The 13914-nt window shown below is 45.1% G+C and overlaps 1 protein-coding gene across 18 annotated transcripts in view; it reads left to right on the top strand.

Annotated features, from left to right (window-relative positions):
* The window catches only part of PITPNM2 (phosphatidylinositol transfer protein membrane associated 2), a 158532-nt gene that overhangs the window by 68411 nt on the left and 76207 nt on the right, over nt 1-13914 (top strand). For 11 of the 18 annotated variants that reach the window (XR_008312524.1, XM_053280125.1, XM_053280128.1 and 8 more), the window contains one exon: nt 11422-11598. Coding sequence is in view for 17 of the 18 variants with exons in the window: in XM_053280125.1 (XP_053136100.1) it covers nt 11521-11598 (78 nt within the window). In the remaining variant the exon portion in view is untranslated. Of the gene's footprint in view, nt 1-7756; nt 7776-8189; nt 8214-8483; nt 8572-8905; nt 9046-9806; nt 10168-10528; nt 10550-10615; nt 10726-11421; nt 11599-13914 lie in introns of those variants that run through there. The other 7 variants (XM_053280122.1, XM_053280121.1, XM_053280117.1 and 4 more) reach the window with 7 other exon arrangements.

Here is a 13914-nt window from a genome sequence, read left to right as displayed (position 1 = left end):
GCTTTCTTCACCCTGAGGATTTCCAAGTGGCGATTTACTCTTCCTCCTCTTCTGTTAGGGTTGGGGGGAGTTCAGACGAGGTGGAAATCTACAGTGACACCAATACTGTGCTGTCCATACAGCCAGCGGCGTTATTCAGCTTTTTTCTCCGACAATTGGCCTTTGATGCGTGGTATAAATGTCCTTTGGAAGTTGCACTTTGGAGAAGTGTTGAAAATGGTGGCATTTTTGTGGAGCTGAATGGAGAGACCCACCCTATAAAGTGCGAGATGGACGTGGCTACCTGTCTGGGAGTGACTTTGTGGGAGGGGGGTGTCGACTGCACTTGCAACCCTTCTCAGTTCCACTCCTGACCGCACTTACTTCCTACATCCTGAAGTCTACTTCCGTTCCAGAGCTCCAGCTAACACTAATATAATTCTTTACAATTATTTTCCCCGGGGCTCTAGCGCTCTTGCAGCAGTGCACAGAAACAACATGGAGGTCCAGTGGCCACAAAATCCATAGCTGCTTTTGCTCTAAAGTGGGGGCATGTGGAGAAGGGGAGATTATATGCCCATTTGCAGCGTGGTGGCAATTTGTATGGATCCCCTACACTCACTCACTCACTCACCCATTCACTGTTCAGGTTGTTGCGGTTGTTGCTGCCCAAGGACACCAGCACAAACCAGAAATGTCCAGCTCTGGTTCCTTTCTTTCATAAGGAAGTAAGAATCGTTCCTGGGGTCTGGGCGAGGAGGAGGAGGAGGGGGAAAAGCCCCTTCCCTTTTTATGTAGTTGGCATGTTTACGTTGAATTACTGCTCTTGGGCAAGTACACCAGAGCACCATTAAACTGGAACATCAGTACACTGGTACAACAGTGTATCACCGTGAAGTTGCTTTTATGCAAGATCACCAGGAAAAAAAATGTTTAAAAAAGAAAATTGCTTGCAGTGGGTGGGGGAAATTGTGGTAACACATACACTCGCATTCTTTCTCCTCCCCCCCCCCCGCTCCTTCTCTTTGCCACCTGGACATAGGTAAATGAGCCAATTGGAAGCAGGAGGTGGGACACCCAGGCCTCCTCTACGACCCTGTTGGCCAGACATGGGCGGGATGGATAAAGGGAAGCTGCTGACTTATTTTTATGGTCCTGGTTCAGGAGTGTAGCTAGGGGAGTAAGGCCCCGTGTTCACCCCTCCCTCCGGCGGCCCCTTGGGGATAATGAAGAAAATTAAGAGGGGTGGAACAGGCGGGGGGGTAGGTTCTTTGAACCCATCTGCTCAATTATAGCTACACCCCTGCCCCCAATGTGGCAGCCAGGTTGGTCTCCGGGTCATCTTGAAGAAACCATATTACTCCTATATTACAGGAGTTGCACTGGCTGACGATAAGTTTCCGGGCAAAATACAAAGTGCTGGTTATAACCTATAAAGCCCTAAACAGCTTAGGCCCACGGTACTTAAGAGAGCGTCTTCTTCTAAATGATCCCCATCGTCCACTACGTACATCAGGGGAGGCTCGCCTGTGGCTACCTTCATGTCATTTGGTGGCCACCCAGGGACGGGCCTTCTCTGTTGTTGCCCCGAGACTTTGGAACACGCTTCCCGTGGGAATCAGTGTCTCCCCATCTCTAGCGGCTTTTTAAAAGTGTCTAAAGACTTATCTTTTTACCCAGGCCTTTTAGCTTTTTAACTTTTTAAGCTTTTTAACTTTTGATTGTTTATTATTTGTTTTAAACTGTTTTTAGTATTTGTTTGTTGTGAACCACCCTGAGACCTTGGGTTAGGGCGGTATAAAAATGTGCTAAATAAATAAATAAACAAACTCCAATTTGTTTCCAATCTCCAATTTCCCCCAGTCTGGGAAACCGCCCTGTTTCTTGCTGGGCGAGCTGTATCTGGGCTTCCCCTGCTGTCCGTGCAGCCTTACAGGAAAACACGTGGACAGACCTTGCTTTTCGAGTCACGTTTTAAACGTCCAGAGTTACTTTGAATAGAGATTAGGTTTGATTTCTCCCCCTTCCCTCCCTGACCTGATTCGTGACTGCGCTTCGCTTCGACAAAGTAGCCTCAGATCGCCTGTCCCTTTTTTTTTTTTTTTTGCCTTGGTTTCAGTTCATTTCTCAGGCACGAAGCCTACGTTAGTTTTCCAGTGGCCATTTGGCATACAGTCTTCGCTGCCATGGAAGTTTTAAAAACAGCCAGTCTGAGCTGGGAACATCGTGAGGAGAATGTGCGCACGGCTGCCACATTTAATGTGGCAGAAAGGACGCGCATTCAGAATTCCTTTTGCAATCACGTTGGCGGGAAACCATAAGAGGTCGGGGTTTTTTGATCTGCATTAAAAACTGTTTTTCTGTGAATGTGTTCCTTCTTGGTTGCTGATGGCAAATCGGAATTTGACTGCCCTGTGACCTGGAACGAGATTTAACGGCTACAGGGGAACTTTTATTGCAACTGGCTGGCTGCCTCCCATCCTTCTGCTGTAATAAACGTTGGCTTCCCAAGGAGCTCTTAAATTCAAAAGGTGACGTCAAACCTCATCTAATAACAGAAGGGAGATTAAGACCCATCAATGCAGCGGTTGCTGTTAGCTGCTCTCTTCAAGCCGTGGTTCTTGTGTTTGCTGAGGCACTTCCCTCTACAATTTTCTGAGCTCTTCACACACATGTTCGGATCTTTGTGGGTTAATAGCGCTCCCTGTGATGTTTTGGTACTGTACATGGGGGTCATTAACTGGCAGCTTCGATGAAGAAGAGGCTTGTTGTGGTGTTCCAGGATGGGGAGGTTAGGTTGTGCGTTCATCTGGGTCTTTTGAGCAGATCTTGATACCAGTTATGGTGGGAAGCACATGAATGCACTCCAGGCCACCTCCAGAGGTGTCGGGCCAGCAAAGGGTCCCATTTTCCCCAAGAGCATTGTCTTCTCTCTTCACACAGGGCACCCATGGAGATCTCCTTCCTTCCTTCCTTCCTTCCTTCCTTCCTTCCTTCCTTTCTTTCCTACATTTGTATTCTGCTCGTCCTCCAAGGAGCCCAGAGGTGGTGTACATGGTTATGTTTATCCTCACAACAACCCTGTGAGGTAGATTAGGCTGAGTGACTGGCCCAGTCAGCCAGTGGGTTTCATGGCTGGATGGGGATTTGAACTCGGGTCTCCCTGATTTTAGTCCAACTCACTAATCACTGCCCCACTATGAGGCCGAGTAAGAGAATTCTCAGTTTTCTGTGTGTATACTGGCTTCCTAAATTCTGAGGGACCTCCACAGACTATCTGTTCTGTCTGGGCAGTCCTCTACCTCAATACCCAGCCCCATTATGGGCTGCCAGGGTTTTTGGGTTTTTAAAAACATTTTATATCCCGCTCTTCCTCCAAGGGGCCCAAAGCAATGTACTACATACTTAAGTTTCTCCTCACAACAACCCTGTGAAGTAGGTTAGGCTGAGAGAGAAGGGATTGGCCCAGAGTCACCCAGCTAGTTTCATGGCTGAATGGGGATTTGAACTCGGGTCTTCCCGGTCCGAATCCAGCACTGGCATGGGTGCCGACTACCTCCCATTGGTAGGTGAGTAGCTGTATGAGAACTTTCTCCTCCTCTGGTCGATATCATTATTCTTTTTATATGAATCCCTAATTATCCAAAATATCTAGATGTCCCCAGGACGTTGAATAAAGGAGGCTATTTCTTTCTTTGTTTAGGAAATTTTCCTAATGTAATATTTTTGCTCTGAACTGAAAAACTCATTTAGCAGTCATAAGATTTCCTCTTGGGATCACTTTCCCCCTTAACGATTCCATTATCCCTTCTAGTAGTGCTGCCAGCATTTACAGTCTTGTTGACTGTGAAAAGCTTGGTTCTCCTTCCTCCGCCAGAATCTTCTTAACAAATTTGAAAAGGGTGATTTCAGTTCCTTGCTTCCATTATGTACTTGACTCCCTCATCCTGTGAATGCTGGTATGGCTTGATTTTAATCATATGCAGTCATTAGGGCAATCAAAGCCTTTTGCATACATAAATCTCAACAACCACCTGGGAAGGTAGGCCAGCATCCTCGTGACTTTTGCATCCTGCCCTTCCACACAAAAGTGTGCTCAGGTCAGTTCACAATAAAAAAACACAAAAAGAATACAGGATGCCCTTGTTATCTGCCGTTTTGGTCATCGCGGTTTTGCGTTTCTACAGGCAGGCAATATATACCCAGTTTCACGTACCCGTTCTTTTCAGGGAAGTGGTTATCAAAGGGCGCAGTTTTATGGCCATGCTCTTGCTATAGGTGCTTGTATGGTTGAGAGAGGAGTATGGTGGAGCATTTTGGTCTGTGGTTTGGAGAAGGTTGATGGAGCATTTTGGTCTGTGGTTTTTTGGTTGCTATTTTTAATTTTCTAAAAGCTTATTTTAGGGAGCCTCTGGGACCCATTCCTCGGAAGCTTTTTTGAGCCTTTGGGAGCCGCTGCTGCTGCTTTGGCCAACCTAGCAAGCATGAATTGTCCCCTTTGCTAAGCAGGGTCCACCTTGGTTTGGATTTGAATGGGAGACTACATGTGAGCACTGTAAGATATTCCCCTTAGGGGATGGGGCTGCTCTGGGAAGAGGATCTTCCTGATTGCATGCAGAAGGTTCCTCCCTGCCATCTCCAAAATCGGGCTAAGAGAGATTCCTGCCTGCAACCTTGGAGAAGCTGCTGCCAGTCTGTGTGGACAATACTGAGCTAGATGGACTAATGGTCTGACTCGGTATAAGGCAGCTTCCTGTGTTCCCACCCACCAAGCAGGCCAAGGACTTGTGTATCTGCAACAGCGAAGTGAAAAAAATCCTCTGTGTTTCTGTCATTTAATTTAAGTTTTGCTGCTTTTTTGGCCAACCTACCAACCAACCAGGCCAGGGGCTTGTGCTGTTAAATGCTGAACTGTAACAGTGGAGTGAGGAAACTTCACAATTACCTATAGATGCAATGCCAACTTATGCATGAACATTCCTGACTTTACAGACTGGGGGAGCATTTCTGAAGTGCCTCCTGTACAGCAGATTAGAACAGAGCTGTTTAAAAAAAACACTCAGTAGTTGTTTGAAAGGGTTTTGAAAGGTCTGGGAGAACAAAAAGGGTTTTGCCTGGCTCTGGAATGACATCCAGGTAGGTTCCGGGAGAACATTCTAACAACATAGCTGAGTAGAAAAGCATCTGCTTTGCATGCAGGAAGTCTTGGGTTCAATCCCTGGTAGCATCTTCAGGATCTTTCCCAGATGGGTTCTTTTTCTGTAGCAGGAAGCACCTGAAGTTACACCATTTTTTTAAAAAGTGCCACCCTTTTAGAATGCATGTAATGCACATAGTTGCAAATCATTGGTGGGGCGGGGGGGGGGGGGAGCTGAATAATGCTATTGGCTGCTGCACTGAAGCCGCTGTAAATGGTCCCCTCGTATGAACTCCCTCTGCATTAAATCACCATTTGGAAAAGCTCCAGGCAGGGCTGCTGAAAGCTCCTGCCTGAAACCTTGGAGAAGCCACTGCTAATCGAACTGGACTATACTGAGCTAGATGGACCAATGGTCTGACTCGGCTTCCTGTGTTACTAATGAAGTCCCAGTGCCGAACAGGCCTTCTTCCCAGTGGCCAGCCTGCTGTCTCACCTTAGAAGGCAGAGCAACCAGCTCTCTGATGACCTTCTTAGTGTCTAGACAGGCAGATGTGGAGGGAGTCATGCCATCAGGTATCCAGACCCTAACCATGGAGGTTCACACCAGCTCTTCAAATTGTGCTCAGAAATAGAACCACTGGAGTTACTTTGTAAGCACTGGCAAGATGTTGAATGGGATGTTCCATCCCATTTAGCTTCCTAGTAACTGTACTTTGAACTCACTGAGTTTTCCAAACTACTTTCACACCTGTTTGTGTGTGTGTTTCAGCTTCCCATTCCTGTTAAAACACTGCACCGGCTGCTTCACAGTGATTCAGCTGCAGACGTGATTCTGTTGCTGTCAAATTTGATTTGGCCCTAAGAGTCCCTTATGCTCTGAATGTTTTTGGTCTGTGATTGCATCTATTCTGAAGGAAGACACTCATCCTCTAGGGAATGAGCACCTTAAAGCTTTCTGGTCAGTAAGAGTAAAACTAATTGAGATTAATGGAATTTCATCTTGGTTGCTGCTGAGTGCTCCAGTGCCTTGGTCTGTTTGAAGCAGGTTTATTTTATCTCTCTTCTTCTTGTTGTCTTTTAGCAATTGCTTTGCTTTTGCTTTCTTCACTGTGGTTCCTACTGAAAGGTTTTTTTCAGTGTAAAATTTTCACTTCCGTGGAAAGAAAAACTGGTGCAATAAAAGATATCCAGCCATTTATTTATTTATTGTTTCTCTATGTATACCACTTTGGAAACTTTTGTTGAAAAGCGGTATATAAATATTTGTCGTCGTTCATCTGTAACAGTAAACCTTGCTTTAGCCTTCCACAGGCTCACACACTCCCCCTTTTTCTTCCCCACCCCCTTGCACATTCCAGTTCCTTCCCTGTTTTCCAGGTTTGGTCAAACTATAGTTAGGAACATAGGAAGCAGCCATATACTGAGTCAGACCATTGGTCTGTCTAGCTCAGTATTGTCTTCACAGACTGGTAGCGGCTTCTCCAAATTTGTGGGCAGGAGTCTCTCTCAGCCCAGTCTTGGAGAAGCCAGAAAGGGAACTTGGAGCCTAGATGCTCTTCCCAGAACAGCTCCATCCCCTAAGGGGAATATCTTAGAGTGCTCACACTTCTAGTCTCCCATTCATACGCAACCAGGGCGGACCCTGCTTTAGCTAAGGGGACAAGTCATGCTTGCTACCACAAGACCAGCTCTCCTCTGTTTGTCGTCACATCTGAATTGGAAAATCATGGTTTGAAGTAGGCTTCTAATTCTGGTTTGGAGGTCAAGTGTTGATTTGGATGTTACAAACAACTATAGTTTGTCTAAACTCAGGTATCATGGAAGGAATTGGAGCCCATGGAGACGGGGGGATCAGCCAAACCTGCACAATGTCTTCAGTTGGGTGTAGTTTTTCAGAGTAAGTGGTGTGGTGGTGGAGAAATAGGTGTGTATGCACTCTCTTTTGTTCATTTGCTACAATGTTGTCTGAAATCAAACAGATTTTTCAAGTTCTAAAAAAACTACAGAATCCTGCAAAACCCGATTTCCTGATCATAGGACAAGCATGGGCAATGATTCCATTCTCATGCTGCCTTACGCTTTTAAAATAACCTCTTGCCATCTCCAGTCTTGGCGTATCCTTTTGAGACAACAGGTGCGGTGATGGAGTCAGACCATAGGTGAGGAAACTGGACCTCATCCTCAGGGCTATTCTCTCAGCTCGGCCTTTTGGTTTTACAGTTTCAAGACTCTACAAGTGCTTTCCATATGAATTTGCTTTTTATCCTCTAATTATAGGGTTTCCTTCCAAACTTCCTACAAGCTTCCTCTTGCAGCCCTGCGAGGCCCTCCGTCTGAATGCCAAGGAAGGATGCCCGTTAGCTACATTTTTGAGCCTCAAGAGGCGTCTAATTCCCACTTGCTGGCGCTGGATGTTTGGAATTGAATCCCCCCCCCAAAAAAAATTCAAATTATGTGGAGCTTGAGTTCTCCCCTTCTCTTTTTTAAAAGAGAGAAGATAGAGGCATAACAGTATGGCTCTGGAAGTCCTCTCTCTCTCCTATTCCGCTCTGCACCATCCTCTATAGAGCAGGATTGCTCTTTGTTCTTTCTTTATGGAAAGGGCTGATTTTCCTTGTTCTGATTTCACAAGGACCATTTATCTAGACCCCAAATGGTGAGGGGACCAATGCCTATTTTTCAATCTGTAGTCCAATTTTGCGCGTTGACCGTGTCTGCCTCTGAGATTACTTTTGCACTGCATTATAAATATATTTCCCACCCCCCCATCTCAGTTCTTTGCTTCTGGTGGCTTGTGTTGCGTTTAAGTTGGCGGCTGTATATATTTTTGTTTTATATGCCCTTTGAAAACACAAATGTGTACACGCTCCAAGGAAGCATCAGCAATGCCTTCGGAGCAGGATCACACTATTGTAATAAAATAAAATCTATTTCTTGAGGGGGTAGATTATTTTTTTCGAGGGCTGTTCTAGGGCCGGGGAGACCCGAGTTCAAATCCCCATTCAGCCATGAAACTAGCTGGATGACTCTCTGGGCCAGTCACTCCTCTCTCAGCCTAACCTACTTCACAGGGTTGTTGTGAGGAGAAACTGAAGTATGTAGTACACCGCTCTGGGCTCCTTGGAGGAAGAGCGGGATATAAAATGTTAATAATAATAATTAATGGGCTCTTAAGAGTCTGGGTTTCCTGGAAGTGCAGCTTGGTGCCCATGATGTGTGGGGAATTTGACTCGGGCCCGCCATGGTTATAAATACTGTTGGCATGTTTGATAATATTAATTAAGAGGGACTTAATGAGATTATCCAGACCCATTCTGGAATGTTCTCCTGATGGATTAGTCTGTCAGAGAAATTTTGTGGGTCAGTTTGTGAGGGCGAGCCTTGATAAAACCGCTTCCCTTATGGCTCTGCCACATTAGGGCAATTTCCTCAGGGGGTTTCTCTGCTGACAGGTATCATAGCCATTTTAAAAGCGGTAAAAAGGCATCCAACAAGGACATGTGAGAGGAAGAGTTGTTTATCATGCAGCGCCAGACAGCTAATTTATTTAGGGTTTCTGAGGGAGGCGAGAGAGAGAGGCCTGCTTTATGACCGCTTTGAGGAGCGAGACCTAGAGCCGGGGCGCGTGTTCTGGTTGCCATGGGGAGGCCACAGAAAGTGGCCTCCACCGTGGCAAGCGGACTCTGCCCAGGGCTGGAACCAAAATGTCTCCCAAGTGGAATTTGCAAGAATTTCACGCTTCCTCCTGAGGCGAAACTTGGGAGAATTTTCTCAGGAGGTTTTTCCACAGTGGTAGTAATGTTGGCAAGCACTCCCTACTCCCTCACCACACCATTTTGACTCTTCATGGAGACTTTTGCTGCAGTGTCGTTTAGGGAGCTTCAGGGGGTGTGTGTGTGCGTGCGTGTGTGTGAGATTTTGGGAAGGTAAATGGCATGGAGTAAAGAAACACCCCTACCTTTGTGTTATAGTCTGGATCTGGACTGGTGCCCTGAAGTTTTATTTATTTATTTAGTTATTTATTTAGTCATTCATTCATTCATTCAATTTCTATACCGCCCTTCCAGAAATTGCTCAGGGCAGTTTACACAGCAAAATAACAAACAAATAAATAAATAAATAAGATGGCTCCCTGTCCCCAAAGGTCTCACAATCTAAAAAGAAACATGAAAGAGACACCAGCAACAGTCACTGGAGGTCCTGTGCTGGGGGTGGATCACAGGGCCAGTTACTCTCCCCCTGCTAAATAAAGAGAATCTTAATTTTAAACTTAACTTTAGAAGTTGTTCAGTACCCAGTTCATGCACTCTGAACTACAGTCATTTTGAACTAGATATGTGTTTTAGTGCAGAATAATATCAAACTCTTTTGCTTGCAGTGTAAATCTCTAAAATGAATACAGTAACTATTGACCTTGGGGGAAAGCATTTATTCTTGTTAAAAACTGTTTGTTTATTTTTTATTTTGTTTAAGATTTTTTTAAAAAAAATTCTTTAAGATTGCTACAAATAAAATACAGCAGGATTTGGGGAAGAAAAACACACACCCAGGAACACAAAGCATCCATCATACAATTGAAAGCCAAGAGCCTGATTCTCACGCCGTTTATTTTGAACCGATTACTACAGGGCCTCTCAAATCTGGCTCCCCAGAGGTGGCTGAACTGCAACTCCCAACACGCCCTGTTCCTTGGCGGCTGGGCATGATGGGATTTGGAGTCCAACAACATCTGGGGTCCCAAATTTGAGACCCCCCAGATGACAGGTTTTAGTGGTTCTCAACCTGGGTCCCTCCAGATGTTGCTGAACTACAACTCCCATCATCCCCAACTGCAATTTATTGTGGCTGGACTGAGTTAGGGGCTTGGTCCCCATTCAGGTTTGAGGCAATCACAAGTTCTTAGGTTTGGTCTTTGAGAAAGAGCCTTCTCTCCCCTGCACTGTTCTTGCTTCCAGTTAGTTTCCTGGTGCTGTAAAGTGGCAGCTGTTTGCCTGGGTAATTTCCTCCTCCAGCTTGCTCAGAAATCAAGGCATGAAGGATCCAGCTCTGTGAGTTTCCACGAGCTGTCAAGCAATGCTGATTTCCCCTGGGAGCAGGGAGCGCTTAGCACTTGGCAAGGATGCTGAAACAAACTTGGGGGTGGGAAAACAGCAGAGACGGGACGCGCTGGTCCCAAGATGGTTTGCTTCATTACTGACTTGTGGCTTTGAAGGGGACTGTGGCCTTCTGGGCCTAATGGGATTAACCTTGAAGCTAGTGTGTGACCATTTGACATAAAGGACACCTTTTCGCTCTCTCTGTCTTCATGGCGCCTTCTCTGACGTGGCTGAAAACAGAAGGAAAGTTGTGTGCTCAGTCTCCGATCAGAGATGGAGCAGGACGAGGGATGATGTGAAACAAATAGGGCTGCATGATTTAATGGTTTTCATCGTAGGTTAATTAACAAGCTTTAGTTGATTAATCAGTAGAGGCAATTTTGAATGGATGATGGTCAAATTTTAATGGGAAAGAATGTACTATAGGAAGAGTCCTGCTGGATCAGACCGAAGGTCCATCTAGCCCAGCATCATAGATGTTTCCAAGAAGCCTACAAGCAGGGCATGAAGGTGATAGCCCTGTCCAATTGGTGCCTCTACCAACAGCTGTTGGGTAGCACTCTGCCTCTGACCGTGGAGGTTTCATATAAACATTGTAGCTAATATTCCATTGAAAGGAATATTCCTCCATGAATTTTCTGATCCCACCTTAAAGCCATCCCAGCCAGTGGATCATCACCACATCTTAGTTATTCATTATGTAAATAATCTTGTGGCCATGAGTTGTATAAGTTCAGTGCAGGCTGAATCAACTGCTAATTATTTTCATTGGAAGACCTCATAATCTTGGATTATGGGTCAAGGAGAGAAAACTTTTCTCCATTAACTTTCCTGCTCTATGCATAATTTTACAAACCTGTGTCATGTTTCCCCTTAGTCATATATATATTTTCTAAAAACTGAAAAGTCCTTTTTAGCGTTTTCTCGCAGGAAAGGTGCTCCAGCCCTCTGATCATTTTGGCTGCCTTTTCCTCTGCGTTTTCCCGTGGAGAGTGTTAATGGCAGAAGTGTTCATGTTGGGAGACTATCTCAGCTTTGGTGTCTGGCAAATGCAGTGTGCAAAGTGGTGGGATTCAGGCTCTGGCCCCTTGACCTGCTAAGGAAAGAAAAAACCTGTTCTTTTGGGCTACAGTTCCAAAGTGGGATTAAAGAAAGAGTCACAACCTCCTGCACCAAATTAAATGATTTTTATTTATTTTATTTCAGGGGGCATCAATGCATGAGCTTACAGTTACCTAAGCTGCCTCCAGTAAACACTCCTGGCTTGCCTTTCTGACCAGACCAAAGGGCTGCTTCGATTTCAAGATGCTTATAAAGGAGTATCGGATTCCTCTTCCGATGAGCGTGGATGAGTATAGGATTGCCCAGCTGTACATGATCCAGGTTGGTACATACGCAGTTGTTGACATGCTGTCTCTGTAAGGTACAAGATAAGTAAAGGGACACATATTTTCTTTGAGCCAGTAGTCATTCAGTGTGCCAACTTTCTGAGTTGGACTGAACTCTCTAATACCTCTTGGTGAAGATGATTAACTGCTTGTATAAGTTTGTATATATAAATGAACCCTGCATAAGTTTAACAGACCATTTCTCAGAGGGTTATATACTTTGCATGACCACTCCCTACTGCAGTAAAGAAAGGAAAGATTGTGCCGTCCAGTCGGTGTTGACTCCTGGCGACCAAAGAGCCATGTGATTTTCTTGGTAGAATAAAGGAGGGGTTGACCATTGCCTCCTCCCTCATAGTATGAGATGATGCCTTTCAGCACTTTCCGATATTGCTGCTGCCCGATATAGGTGTTTCCCATAGTCTGGGAAACATACCAGCAGGGATTCCAGTGGGGATTTGAACTGACAGCCTCTTGCTCCCTAGGCAAGTTGCTTCTCCACTGCATCATTAGGTGGTTCCCCTATAAAATGAGCAATAGAGCAAAACAGGCACAGTTCTTTCAATGGCACCTCTGCTACAAGGGCATAGCTGAGCGGTATAAAGTATTTTCTTAAATTTTCCATCTAGTTATCTCACCTTTTAAAGTAATTTTAAAAAACGTAAACCGCCCTGAACCATTTTTGGAAGGGTGGTATAGAAATCGAATGAATGAATAATCCCGTCCATACTGATATGCTTTATTTGCAACACATTTTGTCTAATTATGATGATTTTATTTCTCTAAATGTGGCTAAATTTTGCCTTTATAGCTTGCAAAATACTCAAAGAAATGCTTGCCTTGATGTAAGCTCTTATTGTCTGCCGCAAACTGTATGATGATTGTTTATCTGTTCGATGATCGTAATAAGGGATCTATCTATCTATCTATCTATCTATCTATCTATCTATCTATCTATCTACTTTGTGTGACTTCGCCCAGACCTGATTTGTTCTTGAAAAATGTGCTATGATTATTTCTTCTTAATTTTCTCTTCCAAATTTAAATTAGATGTTTAAATTGAATTAATGTTTACAGTGGTAGAGAAGGGAACCCATTGTTTCTCTGTTCTAAATCACCTCAGGCATATCCACCATAACTTCTCTTCTCTAAATTTCCATCTCTCAAAGATGCTTTAATTCCATTTTTTTAAAAACTCCAACACTGGGGCTCATTGACATGCATTCATCTACAATGAGTGTAGCTACTGGTGGTCAGAGTTCTTGAGGAGGTGGGTTAACCTGATGGTGCCCAGGGGGCTCCTTGCGTAACCTGATGGTGCCCAGGGGGCTGCTTGCCAGGGTGAATTGCCCAGGGTGAGGGAAAGCAGCTGAGCTGGGAGCTCTTGATCAGACAGATGGCCGTGCATTGCCCCTCTAATGTCTCTTGACACCACTAACTAATGTGCAGTGCAGAAGGCCTCACTGGGGTCTGACACGAAGCTGTGAATCCAACTTGTTGTAGGTAACACCAAATGGTCTCTCGGTCCAGCAATTGGTGATCTCTGAAGCACCTGTCTGTCTGGTAGCCACTGGGAAAGGACTGCTGGATTTGATGGACTTTGATATGGTCCAGCAAGGCAATTGTTAGGTTAACCAAATTCCTTCAGGTCTCTTGCTGCAAAAAGTCTGAACCGTTTGGTCTGAACCGTACTGGGAGCCATGAGAGACCATGCTGTTCTGCTGCCGGTTTAAAATAGTGTGCCGTAAATACGCCCTGTGTGGGAGTGAAGCACCGGTCCTCTGCTCTGTTCCCTGTTCTAGTGGTGTGCCAGAGTGCCATGAATTGCCCTGAGCTTCTCTCTTTCACCTCTGCATTGTTTCTCCTCCTGGAATTCCCCGCTGAGGTTTAAAGTACCGAAATGCTGAGGTTGGATTAATTGTTGTTTCTGAGCTAGTTAGTCACTGCCTCCCTCCCACCCCCCCACACCCTTCAGCTCCCTTTTTTGCAGTGCTTTCATCACCTTGGCTGCCTGCCATCTGGGTGGTTAGGTATTCTGCAAGGAGCCCATAACAGCTTCCATCAATTATAATTAATTTTACATTACAGCACTGGACTTAATGTACCCAAGACTTGCTTGCAGATCTGAACCTGAGTTGGTTTTCTTTATTTGATTTTCGACTCCATCAGTACCAGCATTTTCCATCAGGAGTCTTTCTAATTGCAAGGGCAAGAACTTGGTTCACTACCCTCTTGGCCATCATTTGTGATAAGAGTAGTGTGTGTGTGTGTGTGTGTGTGTGTGTGTGTGTGTGTGTGTGTGTGTGAGAGA

The sequence above is a fragment of the Hemicordylus capensis genome, chromosome 15 (genome assembly GCF_027244095.1).
Source record: "Hemicordylus capensis ecotype Gifberg chromosome 15, rHemCap1.1.pri, whole genome shotgun sequence".
Taxonomy (NCBI): Eukaryota; Metazoa; Chordata; class Lepidosauria; order Squamata; family Cordylidae; genus Hemicordylus; species Hemicordylus capensis.
Note: the sequence above shows the minus strand (reverse complement) of the source record. Positions and strands in the feature narration are given on the sequence as shown.